The 19,435-nt window shown below is 39.4% G+C and overlaps 1 protein-coding gene across 3 annotated transcripts in view; it reads left to right on the top strand.

Annotated features, from left to right (window-relative positions):
* The window catches only part of TTC28 (tetratricopeptide repeat domain 28), a 723,416-nt gene that overhangs the window by 433,221 nt on the left and 270,760 nt on the right, over positions 1–19,435 (top strand). For 2 of the 3 annotated variants that reach the window (XM_050806773.1, XM_050806774.1), the window contains exon 6: positions 15,351–15,446. The exons of the other annotated variant lie outside the window; for it this stretch is intronic. In XM_050806773.1, coding sequence (XP_050662730.1) covers positions 15,351–15,446 — 96 coding nt within the window. The remainder of the gene's footprint in view (positions 1–15,350; positions 15,447–19,435) is intronic. 3 annotated transcript variants of the gene reach the window in all.

Below are 19,435 nucleotides of genomic sequence, written 5' to 3' on the forward strand. Positions count from 1 at the left end.
GGAGTTGTGGCTTTATGCTTTTCATTAGTATTGGAACATTCTTGGCTATTATCTCTTCAAATACTGCTTCTGCTCCATTTCTTCGTGTCTGTCTATTCTTCTACTGCATATATTATACCTTTGTACCATGTTCCGTATGTCCATTATACTTTGTACTGGATTTTTCATCCTTTTTATCTGTCTTTCAGCTTAGATTTTTTTTTTTTTACTATCCTGTATTCTAGATCACAGATCTCTCTTTAGCTATGTCCAACTTGCTATGAAGCCTGTATATCACATTGTTAATTTTAGTCATTTTTTTGGAATTTCAATTTCTTTTTTTAATAGAATCCAGTTCTCTTATGAAATTCTCTAGCTTATCATTTTTCCTTGAATATATTAATAAGTTATTTTAAATTCTATGTCTAATAATTTGTGGGTTCATTTATATTTTCTATTTCTTCTGTTGGTCCTATTATTGTTGTGCATGGTTCAGTTTCTTGTTGAATGTTCACCATTGTATATAAAATATGAAGAGAATCTCAATGGCATTATCTTCCTCTAGATAACATTTCCTTTAATATCTGGCAGGCATTTAGAGTAGGAGTAGATAATCTTAATCCAGTCAAGAATGAGACATTTCAAAGCTGGGTTTCAGTTAAAACAGTTTCTGATTCAACTTTATTCTTAGGCTTTAGTCCTTTAATAGTCCCAGCTTTAAATCTGAGGTACTTAAATAATCCCACCACCTTGATAGACTCTGAACTTTAGCTTTTATCTTTCTAGTACCGTGAGAATGCCAATAACTTGATTTATTGCAGTTACTTTCTATGTGTCTTCTCCTCCATTAGGTGTATGCTACTTATAAAATAGTGTCTTGAGGGTAGTGGTGGCTCAAACACTTGGGTTCACGTTTCTGTAAAGGCACGCCAAATCTTGGCTTCCTTGGTAGCTCTGAACTTCAGGTTTTATCTCCCTAGCCCTGGGGATTGCTGAAAGCTCTGCTAAGTTTCTGTGAGTTCCCCTGTCCAGGATTTGGTCCCTTCCGTCCCAAATACCTTGATACCACTCCAGTGCCTTTGAATGGATTTTTAAAATTTATACAATTTTAAAATTTGTTTTTGGCAAATGAATTCTTCTGCTACAGACTAGTCTGTCATAACAGGAAGTAGTTTCTTATGTGATTTTATTAATATTTTGATTCCTGATAGTTATTTGTTTAGAATTACACCTTTTGGATCAGATAAGGATCTTAGAGAGCACCTTGCCCTCATTTTACAGCTGAAACAGCTAGGGCTCTGATAGAGATACCTATCTGAGGACATACAGCCAATTAATGACTATTCTCATACCAGGGCTTCCAACTTGTAGTCCGTTGGCTTTTACACTGCATCACTGATAATACAGTATTTGTGTCTTCTACTCACTTCCTGAGGTCATAAACCATGTCTAACCAGCATTCTATAAAATCAGTTCAGCCTTCATTTGGTTAAGTGATAATAGTGATCTGATGGAGCTTACATTTTGAAGTTGTGCTAACATTGTTAAATTTTGGGAACATCTATGAAGCCCTATCTGTGCTAGACAATACATGTACATTGAAGACTCTAAGGTTTGTTTTTTAATCTCTTTTGTTAGACTGTGTATGTATTGGTCCATTTTCACACTGCTGATGAAGACATACCCCAGAGTGGGTAATTTATAAAGAAAAATAGGTTTAATGGACTCCCAGTTCCATGTGGCTGGGGAGGCCTCACAATCAGTCATGACAGAAGGCAAAAGGCATGTCTTACATAACGACAGGCAAGAAAGGATGAAAACCAAGCAAAAGGGAAAACCCCATGTAAAAACACCAGATCAGCCAGGCGCGGTGGCTCACGCCTGTAATCCCAGCACTTTTGGAGGCTGAGGTGGGCGGATCACGAGGTCAGGAGCTCGAGACCAGCCTGGCCAACATGGTGAAACCCTGTCTCCACTAAAAATACAAAAATTAGCTGGGTGTGGTGGCGGGCACCTGTAATCCCAGCTACTCAAGGGGCTGAGGCTGCAGAATCATTTGAACCCAGGAGGCAGTGGTTGCAGTGAGCCAAGATCACGCCATTGCACTCCAGCCTGGGTGACAGGCGAGTCTCAAATAAACCAACACCGGCTGGGGACGGTGACCCACACCAGTAATCCCAGCACTTTGAGAGGCCGAGGCGGGTGGATCACAAGGTCAGGAGATTGAGACCATCCTGGTGAACACGGTGAAACCCTGTCTCTACTAAAAATACAAAAAAATTAGCCGGGTGTGGTGGCGGGTGCCCATAGTCCTAGCTACTCGGGAGTCCGAGGCAGGAGAATGGCGTGATCCCGGGAGGCGGAGCTTGCAGTGAGTGGAGAACATGCCACTGCACTCCAGCCTGGGCAACAGAGCGACTCCATCTCAAAAAAAAAAAAAAAAACCAAAACAGATCTCATGAGGCTTATCCTATCACGAGAACAGTGTGGGGAAAACCGCCCCCATGAAATCAATTATCTCCCACTGGGTCCCTCCCACAACACATGGGAATTATGGGAACTACAATTCAAGATGAGATTTGGGTGGGGACACAGCCAAACCATATAACTACATGTAAAGGGTTTTCTTTTTTCCAATCTAGAGAGGATAGTTCATAAAGAACACTACCAGATTATGTTGATCTATAGTTCTCTAAAGAAGTATTAATTAACTACAGCAGCTCAACTTAATGAGCATGCCAGAGAAGAATAAGGTACAGTATATATGATTGTGGAATAACACACAGTCAAAGAGTATACAGTTTAAACCAGAGAATATTGTCCTGCTGGGTGCAGTGGTGCATGCCTATAATCCCAGCTACTTGGGAGGCTAAGGTGTTGAGAGTTGCTTGAGACCAGCCTGGGCAGTATAGTGAGACCTGACTTTTATTTAAAAAAAAAAAAAAAAAAAAAGAGGGGGCGGAGCAAGATGGCCGAATAGGAACAGCTCCAGTCTCTAGTTCCCAGTGTGAGCGACACAGAAGACAGGTGATTCTGCATTTTCAACTGAGGTACTGGGTTCATCTCACTAGGGAGTGCCGGACAATCGATGCTGGTAAGCTGCTGCAGCCCGACCAGCCAGAGCTGAAGCAGGGCAAGGCATCGCCTCACCGGGGAAGCGCAAGGGGGAAGGGAATCCCTTTTCCTAGCCAGGGGAACTGAGACACACAACACCTGGAAAATCAGGTAACTCCCACCCCAATACTGCGCTTTACCAAGGGTCTTAGCAAACGGGCACACCAGGAGATTATATCCCACACCTGGCTGGGAGGGTCCTGTGCCCACGGAGCCTCCCACATTGCTAGCACAGCAGTCTGCGATCTAAGGGCAAGGCAGCAGCGAGGCTGGGGGAGGGGCACCCGCCATTGCTGAGGTTTAAGTAGGTAAACAAAGCCGCTGGGAAGTTCGAACTTGGTGGAGCTCACAGCAGATCAAGGAGGCCTGACTGTCTCTGTAGACTCCACCTCTGGGGACAGGGCACAGCTCAACAACAACAACAACAACAACAACAACAACGCAGCAGAAATCTCTGCAGACGCAAATGACTCTGTCTGACAGCTTTGAAGAGAGCAGTGGATCTCCCAACACAGAGGTTGAGATCTGAGAATGGGCAGACTGCCTGCTCAAGTGGGTCCCCGACCCCTGAGTAGCCTAACTGGGAGACATCCCCCGCTAGGGGCAGACCGATATGCCACACCTCCCACGGTGGAGTACACCCCTGAGAGGGAGTTTCCAAAGCAAAAATCAGACAGGTACACTCGCTGTTCAGCAATATTCTATCTTCTGCAGCCTCTGCTGCTGATACCCAGGAAAACAGGGTCTGGAGTGGACCTCAAGCAATATCCAATAGACCTACAGCTGAGGGTCCTGACTGTTAGAAGGAAAACTATCAAACAGGAAGAACACCCACACCAAAACCCCATCAGTACGTCACCATCATCAAAGACCAGAGGCAGATAAAACCACAAAGATGGGGAAAAAGCAGGGCAGAAAAGCTGGAAATTCAAAAAGTAAGAGCGCATCTCCCCCTGCAGAGGAACGCAGCTCATCGCCAGCAACGGATCAAAGCTGGACAGAGAATGACTTTGACAAAATGGGAGAAGGTTTCAGTCCATCAAACTTCTCAGAGCTAAAGGAGGAATTATGTACCCAGCGCACAGAAACTAAAAATCTTGAAAAAAGAGTGGAAGAATTGATAACTAGAATAATTAATGCAGAGAAGGCCATAAACGAACTGACAGAGATGAAAACCATGACACGAGAAATACATGACAAATGCACAAGCTTCAGTAACCGACTCAATCAACTGGAAGAAAGAGTATCAACGATTGAGGATCAAATGAATGAAATGAAGCGAGAAGAGAAATCTAAAGAAAAAAGAAGAAAAAGAAATGAACAAAGCTTGCAAGAAGTATGGGATTATGTAAAAAGACCAAATCTACGTCTGATTGGGGTGCCTGAAAGTGAGGGGGAAAATGGAACCAAGTTGGAAAACACTCTTCAGGATATCATCCAGGAGAACTTCCCCAACCTAGTAGGGCAGGCCAACATTCAAATTCAGGAAATACAGAGAACGCCACAAAGATACTCCTCGAGAAGAGCAACTCCAAGACACATAATTGTCAGATTCACCAAAGTTGAAATGAAGGAAAAAATCTTAAGGGCAGCCAGAGAGAAAGGTCGGGTTACCCACAAAGGGAAGCCCATCAGACTAACAGAAGATCTCTTGGCAGAAACTCTCCAAGCCAGAAGAGAGTGGGGGCCAATATTCAACATTCTTAAAGAAAAGAATTTGCAACCCAGAATTTCATATCCAGCCAAACTAAGTTTCGTCAGTGAAGGAGAAATAAAATCCTTTACAGATAAGCGAATGCTTAGAGATTTTGTCACCACCAGGCCTGCCTTACAAGAGACCCTGAAGGAAACACTAAACATGGAAAGGAACAACCGGTACCAGCCATTGCAAAACCATGCCAAAATGTAAATACCATCGAGGCTAGGAAGAAACTGCATCAACTAACGAGCAAAATAACCAGTTAATATCATAATGGCAGGATCAAGTTCACACATAACAATATTAACCTTAAATGTAAATGGACTAAATGCTCCAATTAAAAGACACAGACTGGCAAACTGGATAAAGAGTCAAGACCCATCAGTCTGCTGTATTCAGGAGACCCATCTCACATGCAGAGACATACATAGGCTCAAAATAACGGGATGGAGGAAGATCTACCAAGCAAATGGAGAACAAAAAAAAGCAGGGGTTGCAATACTAGTCTCTGATAAAACAGAGTTTAAACCATCAAAGATCAAAAGAGACAAAGAAGGCCATTACATAATGGTAAAGGGATCAATTCAACAGGAAGAGCTAACTATCCTAAATATATATGCACCCAATACAGGAGCACCCAGATTCATAAAGCAAGTCCTTAGAGACTTACAAAGAGACTTAGACTCCCATACAATAATAATGGGAGACTTCCCAACACCCCACTATCAACATTGGACAGATCAACGAGACAGAAAGTTAACAAGGATATCCAGGAATTGAACTCATCTCTGCAGCAAGCAGACCTAATAGACATCTACAGAACTCTCCACCCCAAATCAACAGAATATACATTCTTCTCAGCACCACATCACACTTATTCCAAAATTGACCACATAATTGGAAGTAAAGCACTCCTCAGCAAATGTACAAGAACAGAAATTATAAGAAACTGTCTCTCAGACCACAGTGCAATCAAACTAGAACTCAGGACTAAGAAACTCAATCAAAACCTCTCAACTACATGGAAACTGAATAACCTGCTCCTGAATGACTGCTGGGTACACAACAAAATGAAGGGAGAAATAAAGATGTTCTTTGAAACCAATGAGAACAAAGACACAACATACCAGAATCTCTGGAACACATTTAAAGCAGTGTGTAGAGGGAAATTTATAGCACTAAATGCCCACAAGAGAAAGCTGGAAAGATCTAAAATTGACACTCTAACATCACAATTAAAAGAACTAGAGAAGCAAGAACAAACACATTTAAAAGCCAGCAGAAGGCAAGAAACAACTAAGATCAGAGCAGAACTGAAGGAGATAGAGATACAAAAAACCCACCAAAAAATCAATGAATCCGGGAGTTGGTGTTTTGAAAAGATCAACAAAATTGATAGACCACTAGCAAGACTAATAAGAAAAGAGAGAAGAATCAAATAGATGCAATAAAAAATGATAAAGGGGATATCACCACCGACCCCACAGAAATACAAACTACCATCAGAGAATACTATAAACACCTCTACGCAAATAAACTGGAAAATCTAGAAGAAATGGATAATTTCCTGGACACTTACACTCTTCCAAGACTAAACCAGGAAGAAGTTGAATCCCTGAATAGACCAATAGCAGGCTCTGAAATTGAGGCAATAATTAATAGCCTACCAACCAAAAAAAGTCCAGGACCAGATGGATTCACAGCTGAATTCTACCAGAGGTACAAGGAGGAGTTGGTACCATTCCTTCCGAAACTATTCCAATCAATAGAAAAAGAGGGAATCCTCCCTAACTCATTTGATGAGGCCAACATCATCCTGATACCAAAGCCTGGCAGAGACACAACAAAAAAAGAGAATTTTAGAACAATATCCCTGATGAACATCGATGCAAAAATCCTCAATAAAATACTGGCAAACCGGATGCAGCAACACATCCAAAAGCTTATCCACCATGATCAAGTGGGCTTCATCCCTGGGATGCAAGGCTGGTTCAACATTCGCAAATCAATAAACATAATCCAGCATATAAACAGAACCAAAGACAAGAACCACATGATTATCTCAATAGATGCAGAAAAGGCTTTTGACAAAATTCAGCAGCCCTTCATGCTAAAAACGCTCAATAAATTCGGTATTGATGGAACGTATCTCAAAATAATAAGAGCTATTTATGACAAACCCACAGCCAATATCATACTGAATGGGCAAAAACTGGAAAAATTCCCTTTGAAAACTGGCACAAGACAGGGATGCCCTCTCTTACCACTCCTATTCAACATAGTGTTGGAAGTTCTGGCTAGGGCAATTAGGCAAGAGAAAGAAATCAAGGGTATTCAGTTAGGAAAAGAAGAAGTCAAACTGTCCCTGTTTGCAGATGACATGATTGTATATTTAGAAAACCCCATTGTCTCAGCCCAAAATCTCCTTAAGCTGATAAGCAACTTCAGGAAAGTCTCAGGATACAAAATTAATGTGCAAAAATCACAAGCATTCTTATACACCAGTAACAGACAAACAGAGAGCCAAATCAGGAATGAACTTCCATTCACAATTGCTTCAAAGAGAATAAAATACCTAGGAATCCAACTTACAAGGGATGTAAAGGACCTCTTCAAGGAGAACTACAAACCACTGCTCAGTGAAATAAAAGAGGACACAAACAAATGGAAGAACATACCATGCTCATGGATAGGAAGAATCAATATCGTGAAAATGGCCATACTGCCCAAGGTAATTTATAGATTCAATGCCATCCCCATCAAGCTACCAATGAGTTTCTTCGCAGAATTGGAAAAAACTGCTTTAAAGTTCATATGGAACCAAAAAAGAGCCCGCATCTCCAAGACAATCCTAAGTCAAAAGAACAAAGCTGGAGGCATCACGCTACCTGACTTCAAACTATACTACAAGGCTACAGTAACCAAAACAGCATGGTACTGGTACCAAAACAGAGATATAGACCAATGGAACAGAACAGAGTCCTCAGAAATAATACCACACATCTACAGCCATCTGATCTTTGACAAACCTGAGAGAAACAAGAAATGGGGAAAGGATTCCCTATTTAATAAATGGTGCTGGGAAAATTGGCTAGCCATAAGTAGAAAGCTGAAACTGGATCCTTTCCTTACTCCTTATACGAAAATTAATTCAAGATGGATTAGAGACTTAAATGTTAGACCTAATACCGTAAAAATCCTAGAGGAAAACCTAGGTAGTACCATTCAGGACATAGGCATGGGCAAAGACTTCATGTCTAAAACATCAAAAGCAACGGCACCAAAAGCCAAAATTGACAAATGGGATCTCATTAAATTAAAGAGCTTCTGCATAGCAAAAGAAACTACCATCAGAGTGAACAGGCAACCTACAGAATGGGAGAAAATTTTTGCAATCTACTCATCTGACAAAGGGCTAATATCCAGAACCTACAAAGAACTCAAACAAAGTTACAAGAAAAAAACAAACAACCCCATCAAAAAGTGGGCAAAGGATATGAACAGACATTTCTCAAAAGAAGACATTCATACAGCCAACAGACACATGAAAAAATGCTCATCATCACTGGTCATCAGAGAAATGCAAATCAAAACCACAATGAGATACCATCTCACACCAGTTAGAATGGCGATCATTAAAAAGTCAGGAAACAACAGGTCTGGAGAGGATGTGGAGAAATAGGAACACTTTTACACTGTTGGTGGGATTGTAAACTAGTTCAACCATTATGGAAAACAGTATGGCGATTCCTCAAGGATCTAGAACTAGATGTACCATATGACCCAGCCATCCCATTACTGGGTATATACCCAAAGGATTATAAATTATGCTGCTATAAAGACACATGCACACGTATGTTTATTGCAGCACTATTCACAATAGCAAAGACTTGGAATCAACCCAAAGGTCCATCAGTGACAGATTGGATTAAGAAAATGTGGCACATATACACCATGGAATACTATGCAGCCATCAAAAAGGATGAGTTTGCGTCCTTTGTAGGGACATGGATGCAGCTGGAAACCATCATTCTTAGCAACCTATCACAAGAACAGAAAACTAAACACCGCATGTTCTCACTCATAGGTGGGAACTGAACAATGAGATCACTTGGACTCAGGAAGGGGAACATCACACACCGGGGCCTATCATGGGGAGGGGGGAGGGGGGGGGAGGGATTGCATTGAGAGTTATACCTTATGTAAATGATGAGTTGATGGGTGCAGCACACCAACATGGCACAAGTTAACATATGTAACAAACCTGCACGTTATGCACATGTACACTACAACTTAAAGTATAATAATAATAAATAAAAAAAAATCATGCGGCTATAAAGACACATGCACACGTATGTTCATTGCAGCACTATTCACAATAGCAAAGACTTGGAATCAACGCAAATGTCCATCAGTGACAGACTGGATTAAGAAAATATGGCACATATACACCATGGAATACTATGCAGCCATAAAAAAGGATGAGTTTGTGTCCTTTGTAGGGACATGGATGCAGGTGGAAACCATCATTCTCAGCAAACTATCACAAGAACAGAAAACCAAACACCGCATGTTCTCACTCATAGGTGGGAACTGAACAATGAGATCACCTGGACTCGGGAAGGGGGACATCACACACCGGGGCCTATCACGGGGAGGGGGGAGAGATTGCATTGGGAGTTATACCTGATGTAAATGATGAGTTGATGGGTGCTGACGAGTTAATAGGTACAGCACACAACATGGCACAAGTATACATATGTAACAAACCTGCACATTATGCACATGTTCCCTAGAACTTAAAGTATAATAATAATAAAAAAACAAAAAACAACAAAAAATTAAAAAAAAGAAATTTTAAGCAGACACACAAAAAAATGAAAAAACCACAAAGAATATTGTCTTGGATTTTTGTAATTCACTTTAAGAATTCTTGGATAATCGTAATGTTATCACATTGGTAGCTTCTTTTATAAAAAAGAGATAAACATATTTGTAAATCCAGAGGATGCACAGTTGAATGAATGGAGCTGACTGTGGCTAAAGAGTTTGATCTGGTTTATGGATCCCGTAGAAGAGCCATTGACAGTGGCTTTGTTTTTTTTTTGTTTTTTTGTTTTCTTTTTTTTTTGAGGCAAGAGTCTCGCTATGTTGCCCAGGCTGGTCTCAAACTCCTGGGCCCAAGAAGTCCTCCTGCCTTAGTCTCCTGAGTAACTGGGACTATAGTCATATGCCACTGGATCTGGCTGACAGTGGCTTTTATGGTAACACAGCTTGATTACCTGGTGTCTCATACTGTGCAAGGATGTATAACTGGGTTGCATATCTTTGCCCTTTAGTTTTTATGTTAGGATAAGTGAAACACGTATGGAAATAAATTAATAGAAAAGAACATTAATGGGGAATAAATATTGCTGAGTGACCTCTGTACATATTAAAGCTACTTTAAAGTTTGTGGGGTTTTTTTATTTTTTATTTTTTTTAATGTTAGAGTATAATCTACATTTAGGACAATCTGAAAAAGAAGTCTACAGTTGCTCTGGGTTCTCAGTCTTTTTCAGGTAAAGCACATTTGTTAGGCACTGTCTGATCCAGGGATTGCTACTATTTAATAGTATTGCCAGATCCATCATTTTATATGCTTGTGACTTTTCCTATCTCTCTTTTGTTTTAGCATGAATGTAACCCTGAATAGTCACGTTTGCAGTATTTGCTCTTTGTTAAAAATACAGTTTTAGGATTCATGTGTCTCTTTTTGTCATTGGCCTTTTGTTTTTTACCCCTTTGAATTGTCCTGCTTTTCCAGATTGAATCAATACGTACCTTACATGCACTGATTGATGCTTTATGTCTCCTTAAAATATATAAAACCAAGCTGTAACGCAGCCAGCTTGGGCACATGTTGTCAGGACCTCCTGGGGCTGTGTCATGGGTCATGGTCCTCACATTTGGTTCAGGATAAGTCTCTTCAAATATTTTACAGAGTTTGGCTTTTTTGTCAATAGTTCTTACCAGTGGTCTCCACTGTTTTGCATGTGTTTTACTGCAATTTAAACTGAGGGTGTTTTCATCTTTGTCGTTGTGCTGCTTGTGTTCTATCTTGTGCTTCTTTCTTCCCTTCATTCTTCTGACTATAGAGGTTGATTGGGATGGCACAGGTTGGATTTGGATCCAGAACACTAGTTGTCATCTTCTTATGCGAGACTTGTTTATCCCAGTTATCAGACATAAGCCTAATTTAAGAAAAGCACATGGCTTCCCTCCTCTCCTGTTTCATAAATGTCTTTCTTCATCCCCATAAACCATCCTTGAAAACCACTCTAATTTTTCAAACTTTTTTTCTGATTAGCCAGTTTTTCTGAAAACTTGCAGCCCAGAGTTACATGGGGAATAATATCAAGTAAAATTGATATTTTTTCATGCAGGGTTTTATTCACATTATGAACTGTTTTAACATTGTGTTATAGAAGTCAGTACTGGTACATCATACTGGATGTAAAAAACTCATCTCCCAAGACAGTGTTGTTAAATGTTGCTAAACAGGTCTGGCTAGAGTGGGCAATGTACAAAAATAACTCTAAAGAACAAAACTGGGAAGAGTGTTGAGAGACCACAACAACTTGAAAGCAGAAATTAAAAGTAAAATAAAGAGAGCAAAGCAATGTGTTTCTCATTGGGCATAGTTCCTGAGGGACCCCGTATTCAAATACCCTTTGACATCGCATTTGAAATCCTTAGCTTCCAAAGGCCACTGATACCACAGAGACCCAACAGTATGTAATGGTTCCCTCATCTCCTGGGCCTCTAGACACCTCCTATTACAGCCCCACATTTAAAAATAGCAGGGAAATGAGGGAAAATCATAAACTAGCTATAATAAAATTAGTGCTTGCATGAAAGACTATTGCCAGAGAACAGCTTTTAGAAGGCCCAGTGCTGCCAGAAGGCCGCTGGGTGTTGGCAGTATTCAAACATTCACTGGCCAGCACACTGAGACCTGTATTAGGCATATTATTAAAGATATAGCATGCTTTCTTTATGATTGTGAGTGCAAAAAGTTTTTTTAAGTAATAGAAAATGTATCAGAAAAAATAGATTGTCATAATAAATACATTACTCTTTCTCACCAAAATAGAAGTAGAAATTAAATAACTTTGACTGAAGATGAAATATTTCTGCATTTCTCAAAAAGACCACGATGAAGTGAAGGGTGTCTAAGAGCTAACATCTAAGAAACTAGATGTCTAGATGAGGAACAACCAAAAACCGAATTCTCTGGTAATCTGCAAAGGGGAAAAAGTGGGAATTAGACATGAAGGTATGGTGAGGATCATTGCATTTCCCATTAAATGCATACTTATAGAAGATCTGGAATTCTCATTACCACTTGAAAGGAAAACTGATTCTCTTTTAGAATCAGATATTTTCAAACTAGTATTTCACAGAGCCCGCTCTGGTTCAGTGGTTCTTGCTACTAAGTATGCATTACCATGGCAATTGGCTTTTGTTCCTACATATATCATTAACATAGATGAGTCTTGAAGTCAGACTGCCTTCAAGGATGTTTTCCAGTGACCTAGATGAAAAGATTTTTACCTAACCTCATGAATCAGTCTTTTAAAAGAACATTTGTTGGCACACGCCCCACACTGTCTCTGCTGTTGAACTTGTAGTACTCCTTTCCTGCGCCCACTGCAGGCGGTACCTTGGATCCCATTTCTCTGCAATGTTCTTCTTTCTAGAAGCCTTAGAAAGAATGAGCTAGAGGATTTCAGTAGTAATACTGTTATGACAGCCATTCAAGTGAGAACCTTGGTTAAATCGAAAAAGTTGGATCAGCATCCAAAGCTTTCATTTTAAGTAAACTCTCTGGTAAGGCTGCAGGGACCAGATCATTAATCTGGTTTATATCCTCCATTTGCTTTTAATCTCTTTAGTTTACAGAGTATGCATCTCCACCCTAATAGGACAATAAAGAGCCTGTTCTTGATGGCACACTAGGCGTTGACATACCCTTTAGGTTTAAATAAGGTAAAATACCTGATATTAAACTTTGAAAATGTTAGTAAAAGGATTTCAGTGCAGCTGACTAGTCCTAGTCCCAAAGGACTTGATCCTGTCCTGTCCTATTATGTTGGAATGTGGCATATGAATCATTTTAGAGAGACTACAAAAATAATTACTTGAGCAAAAACATTTGGACTTAGTAATGTTCTAATTGATATTATTGGCTTTAATATGTCTAGGGAGTACCCACTTCTGATTAGGTACTGCAGGTTTAATTCATGTGTGTTGATTGGATAATAGGATTAATAGTACTAGGTTTAATTTATATGATGATCTTCCTCTGAAGAACTCAAAAATATTTTGTACATATTAGCATATTCAGTATTATGACTCTCAAACATCCATATTTATTTTTTGTTACATTTTATTTCTCTTATTTACAAAATAATTGACATAGGTAAAGGATCAAAAGAAGGCAATGACTTTGGTCCTCCTCCCACCAAATTCCAGAAACAGATATTAGGCTTGTCTTGTTCCCATTTTCTACAGAGTGATTTGCCCTGGCACCTAGCTGTTTTAGCGTCCTGAGTGACTATTAAAAGCAATAGATTTCCCAGCTTATAAACTTTCTTCCACATTGATATGCCAAGATTAGACTCTTGAGAAACCTACTGGAGAAACCTTGCCAGGAAATAGGAATAGAAATCCAACTGTTCTTTCTTCTCACTAGAAACCAGTGTTTCTGTGTAGTTAGGTAACTAGCTTCTTTCAAGATATAGAGTAAGAAATCACAGAAATTGGTCATAGGAAACATGTTGTAGGTCACTTAGCCCAAGGTGTAGTACAGTACACTACTAGTCCCCCACATGTACCTAGAGATCAACTGTTACTCAGTTTTCTCAAATGGATATAATCCTAGCAATTCAATATTGTTGATGCCTTCTAATTTTGAGTTTAAAAGTAGTATAATTGGAAAGGTTCCATATTTAACCCTGTATTTAAATCAGACTGTTTATAAACACCTGGAGAACAGTGGTTTTTGTACATATAACTCACGTTGTCATTGAGATGCCATCATGTAGTCATTCTGGTGAAGTCTGGGTTTTTATAGGGTTAGTAAGTAGACAATTTTTGGATGCTTAACGGTCACTATACAGTTTTATATTGCCATAGTAATGCTCTGTGACAAAATAACCACAAAACATGGGTAGCATAAAACCATATACATTTATTTTTGCTTATACATCTTTGACCTGAGCTGCATTCCATGGGGCTTACTTACTTGTCTGTAGTCAGCTGAAGTCAGTGGCTTGGCAATTTCCCTGATTATGCTCAGCCTCTCTTGCATATCTGAGGCCTCCCTGGGACAACTGCTCACCAGGCTGTCATCCTCTAACTGATCACCTTGGGCACACTATTATGATGAAAACAAGGAGCAAGTGCTTGTCAACCTTATGCTTGCATCACATTTGCTAACATCTATTTGTCTAGGCAAGTGAACGTTGCTGAACCTAGAGTCAACCCACATCCCCATTGGAAGGAGTGAAGATTTTGGGTTATCAGTGCAATCATCATTATACCTCAGTGTGGTGGCTTAATTATCTGATAAATAAGCATGACTGAAAATGATACACGCAGGTTGAAGATACCTTAATGTGTATTATATTCCTATGATTCCTTTTGAGAAAGTAATAAACTTGCTGTCCATGTTGTCAGAAGGGAAAACGGGACTAAGAGTGACTAGAATCAGCTTAGCTGACATTTTCATACATGCTTTTTAATTTAAGCCCAACAAAAGCAGAACTTTTTTTTTTTTGAGACAAAGTCTCGCTCTGTTGCCCAAGCTGGAGTGTAGTGGTGTGATCTTGGCTCACGCAACCTCTGCCTTCTAGGTTCAAGTGATTCTCCTACCTCAACTTCCTGAGTAGATGGGACTACAGGCGCATACCACCATGCCTGGCTAATTTTTGTATTTTTAGTAGAGACAGGGTTTTGCCATGTTGGCCAGGCTGGTCTTGAACTCCTGGCCTCAAGTGATCTGCCTTCCCCGGCCTCCCAAAGTGCTGGGAATACAGGTGTGAGCCACCACGCCTGGCAAAAAGCAGAAACTTTTAAAATAATTGTAATAATTATTGCCATTCCTGAAATATTTAGGCTTTCTCACCTCTATCTGGGGGTTGTTGAAGGAATAATGATGAGATAACTTCTAAAGGCCATTTTCTGTTCTAAGATCTTTATGATTCAATGGTTACTACATAGTTTTTCTGAATATATGTATCATTTACTATGTCTGGCTTTTTGTGTCAACATTGCTTCCACTAAATTCTTGTCCCAAGAATTTTAAGCTTATAAATAAACTTGTATAGTCAATCATCAGCAACCTGACATAGGAGATGATTTTTAAATAGTTGCTGCTGGTCATTTGACAACACTGACATAGTAACATAAGCACCCATTTACTAAGCTTCTCTTGTGTCCCATGCGGTACATGCAATATCTCCTCTAATCCTTATAGTCAGCCACAGATACAAGTGATATCTCTACTTTGCAGATGCGGAAACTGAGGTACCTTCTTAGAGAAAACATTTCCGTTGGTGATCTGGTATCCACCTCTTCTCATTTCTCCCTCTACAAAGACTGGTTGGGAGTAAGTAAATTAATGAGCACTGATAAACCATTTGAAAAACTATAGTTACTAGTTCCTCACATAGGCAGAAAATCATGGGATGGATACATGGTGTGCATGACCCCACGAAAGACAATTGCTTGAAATTACCATTGAGCAATACATCAGTCTTATAGTTCTATTAATTGTGTAAAATATGCAAATTTTCATAATAATTTTACAAAACCACATAACAACAACGAGCACAGGATTCATAAATATATGTAATTTATTCTTTATTCTTGCAGCATATTTGTGAAATATCTGTTGTGGATTCTGTTTTAGAAATACTTATATATTTACATATTGTCTTATTTTCAAGGAACTCATAGATAAAGTAGATTCTCATGTTGAAATTGTCATTTTTAGAGGTCAAAAAAATAGAATATTGGTAGTTCCATATAGTTCAACCTAATATTCAATACTGTTATCTCTGGGGGAATATAAGGAATCATTCAGAAGTCTCTAGAGATAGATCTTCACCCTGGATCTTGCTTTTAAACTTTACACTTATATTGCAGTCTTCAGTGTATATCACCGGTACTTTCAATTCAGCAGGTCTAAACCCATGTTCTTCATCTCTTTTCCCTCCAATGTGGTCATTCTGACTCCCCTGATGCTCCATGCAGAAACCTGGCAGTTTTTAACATTCCCCACAACCAAGGCAGTCTTCAGGCCTCATTTAAGCACATGTGCCTGCACATGCATGTGTGTGCGTGTGTACACACACATGCACATGTGCGTATATTTATTTATATCTATATATCATATATATGAAATATCTATGTATCTGTCTATCTCTTCCAAATATCCTTTATTCTTCTTCCCGGGGCCTGTAATGGACACCCTCATCATCTTCTCCCGAATACGTTTAAACATTTTAATTTATGTTCTGTGTTGCTTCCCACATGATGGAAGAGGCACGGTGTATTAATCCATTTTCATACTGCTATGAAGAAATACCCAAGAATGGGTAATTTATAAAGAAAAGAAGGTTTAGTGGACTCACATGTGGTTCCACATGGCTGGGGAGGCCTCACACTCATGGTGGAAGGTGAAGGAGGAGCAAGGGCATATCTTACATGGCAGCAGGCAAGAGAGTGTGTACAGGGGAACTCCCCTTTATAAAACCATCAGATCTTGTGAGATGTATTCACTATCATGAGAGCAGCATGGGAAAAATCTGCCCTCATGATTCAGTTACCTCTGATGAGGTTTCTCCCATGACATATGGGGATTATGGGAGCTATAATTCAGGATGAGATTTGGGTGGGGACACAGCCAAACCATATCACGTGGCCATAACAATAACCTCTGAATTGATCTTTCTGCCTCCCCACTCCCTCTTTTTAACCCATTCTCCCTAAGATCTTATAGTAGAATTTCGAAGTGCAGATCTAAACAGAGCATCCTCCTGTATCAAATCTACCAACAAGTCACCATAACCCACAAGTCAGTCTAAACTTTTTAGCTGTGGCCCTTTGTGATCCAGCTCCTAATTGCCTTTCCACTATCATTTACTGCTACTCTGTTTGTGGATCCTATTCTCTATCCTGACTAACCCCCTACTCCTTTTGTTCTGAGATAAAAACTTAGATCAAGCTTATCCTCTCTGGTCGGCCTTCCCTAAATGCTGCATCAACATGATCTCTTGCCATATAGAATCTGAGGACTGATCTATCAACATCACCCCATTAAAAGTACAAAATACTATATTATTATTACAATTATTATTATTATTATTTTGCTCCACACACGTATAAGAATTAACACAGGAACATACTGAATAGTGTAGGTATAGGAGAGTAGGATGATTATATGAAATGAAAACTGCATCAGTATGTAGTAAATTGTCTTCATTCAGAATTGAATGTTTATGATTAAAGAAAGCAATAATGTACTTATTGCTGATTTTTTTTGGCCTGATATTCATTTTTGTGTCACTGGCATGAGATGTTTATTTTGGGCTATTGTATGTAATGTATTATAATATGTGAATCACAAATGCAATAGAGTTTTACTGTTTTTAAAAAGTTGAGTTGCTCAATCTCTCTAAACCTTTGTTTACTCATCTGTAAAATGAGGATTAAGACATATTTCAGAGGCCTGTTAAAGAGATTAAATGAATGTAACACATTAACATCATGTATAATATACAGTAAGGATGTAATAGATGCTAGTCATTATTATTATTGATCTTTTGATGGCAAAAACTGTCATTTGTCTCTTATTCATCTCAATCGACACCTAACGTAAAGCTTCCCCATGAAAGCCAATTTTAGGGCTTTCTTAAAAATACTTTGGACTTTTCAACTCCGATTCTAGAATTCTTCCAGACTGCCTTCTTGGCTTGCTTGGTCTCCTCTTGTTGGTCTTTGCTAGTTTTAATTCATGACCCACCCGTGCCTCTCACCCCTTCGCTGGGCTCTGTAGCTTGGCTTCCACTCTGTTCCTGGTGTGCTTCTCTGTCAACCACTTTGGATCTCTGGTAGTCTCATAAAGGTCTGGCTTCTGGTAGTCATTCTCATCGTAGGAACTATCCCCTTCCCATAAGGAAAGCCCTGGTTCTCCATTTCTACTTGGGCCTTGTGGGATGACATATTTGCCCTCTTTATGTATATAATAAATGAGAGAGTCAGTCACTGCTCCTTGGGGAACTCAACAAATAGCAATCCTACTCCTAGATCTGTCAGTTTAGTCTCTTCATTAGCATTGATTTTACTTTATTCATATTTTTTCATTTTAAGAGGGAAATCTCATAGTTGATTGTATCGCAGATGAAGCTATAGAAATCAGCTGTTAGTTTATATTAAGCTTCAGTGTCTAAGAAATATTATGGACATAGGAAACTTATTTGAGATACTTTGATGTAAATAAGAGAAGATCAAAGAAACAAATTGGATGATGAATATATTGCTTTAAAAGACGTAACTTTAATGAAGCCATACTGTAGTATGGAAAACTATTTTTCTAGATTAGCAGCTCCAAACTCTTGCTTGCATAAAGCCTAATTTACAAAGTCAGTGACTGAGATGATTAAACATTGTGTCGGATATAAATGGCTGCAGGGTTGTGTTAGTTGTAACAGTTCAAGTGGTTGAACTACTCTTATGTGACAGAGGAGACACCAAGGGGTCTCTGATTGAACTGATGACCTTAACTTTGATTTTGCCTAGTATCACAGTCTGTTGAGGGATATTTTAGCCTGACTTTGCTTCCAGGTATTCCTGATTCCCTTCCCCTTCTTTTTGTTATTATTTCACTCGAGAGACAGAGAGAGGGAGAGTGAGAGAGAGAAAGAGAAAGGATAGACATCCAAAGCCTGAAGTTATCTATTTTTCATAACAAACTTTGTTGGCCCTGTATAATGTCAGTTTAGTTAGGAGTCTTCTAAAGTGTTTCTGATACAGAGTCTTAGAATACTAGATCTCAAAGCATCTAGGCCAGTGTTTCCTGGCCTTAGATCTGAACTATATTCTGTGAGATGTTAAAAGGTATTCCAATAGTGAGATGATTATATGGGACTAGTAGATGTATGATATCCTAGCTACTTGAGAGGCTGAAGTGGCAAGATTGCTTGAGCACAGGAGTTCAAGACCAACCTCAGCAATATAGTGAGGGCCAGTCACAAAAATAAATAAATAAGCATTGGCTTCTTTCTGCTGGAGCTCTGAGAGCTTTAAATATGCTAAGGCACTTTGTTAATCATAAAGGGAGGCATTCGGTAGAGAGGGTTATTCAAATTTGTTTGAATTCTTTTTATGTGAAACACCTATTAACATCTATTGGAAGGATCAGTTAAAATAGTAAGTCAGACAGAGTACGCCTCTTTGCTGCTCAAAACTATCAGAGTAGCTTCTCATCTCACATACAATAAAAGCCAAGATCCTTTGAGTGGCCTTACAAGACCTTTCAGAGCTTGAGCTCCTTTTCTCTTTCTAACCTCCTCTCCTGCAACTTCCATCATGCTT

This window comes from Macaca thibetana, chromosome 10 (assembly GCF_024542745.1).
Source record: "Macaca thibetana thibetana isolate TM-01 chromosome 10, ASM2454274v1, whole genome shotgun sequence".
NCBI classification, from domain to species: Eukaryota; Metazoa; Chordata; class Mammalia; order Primates; family Cercopithecidae; genus Macaca; species Macaca thibetana.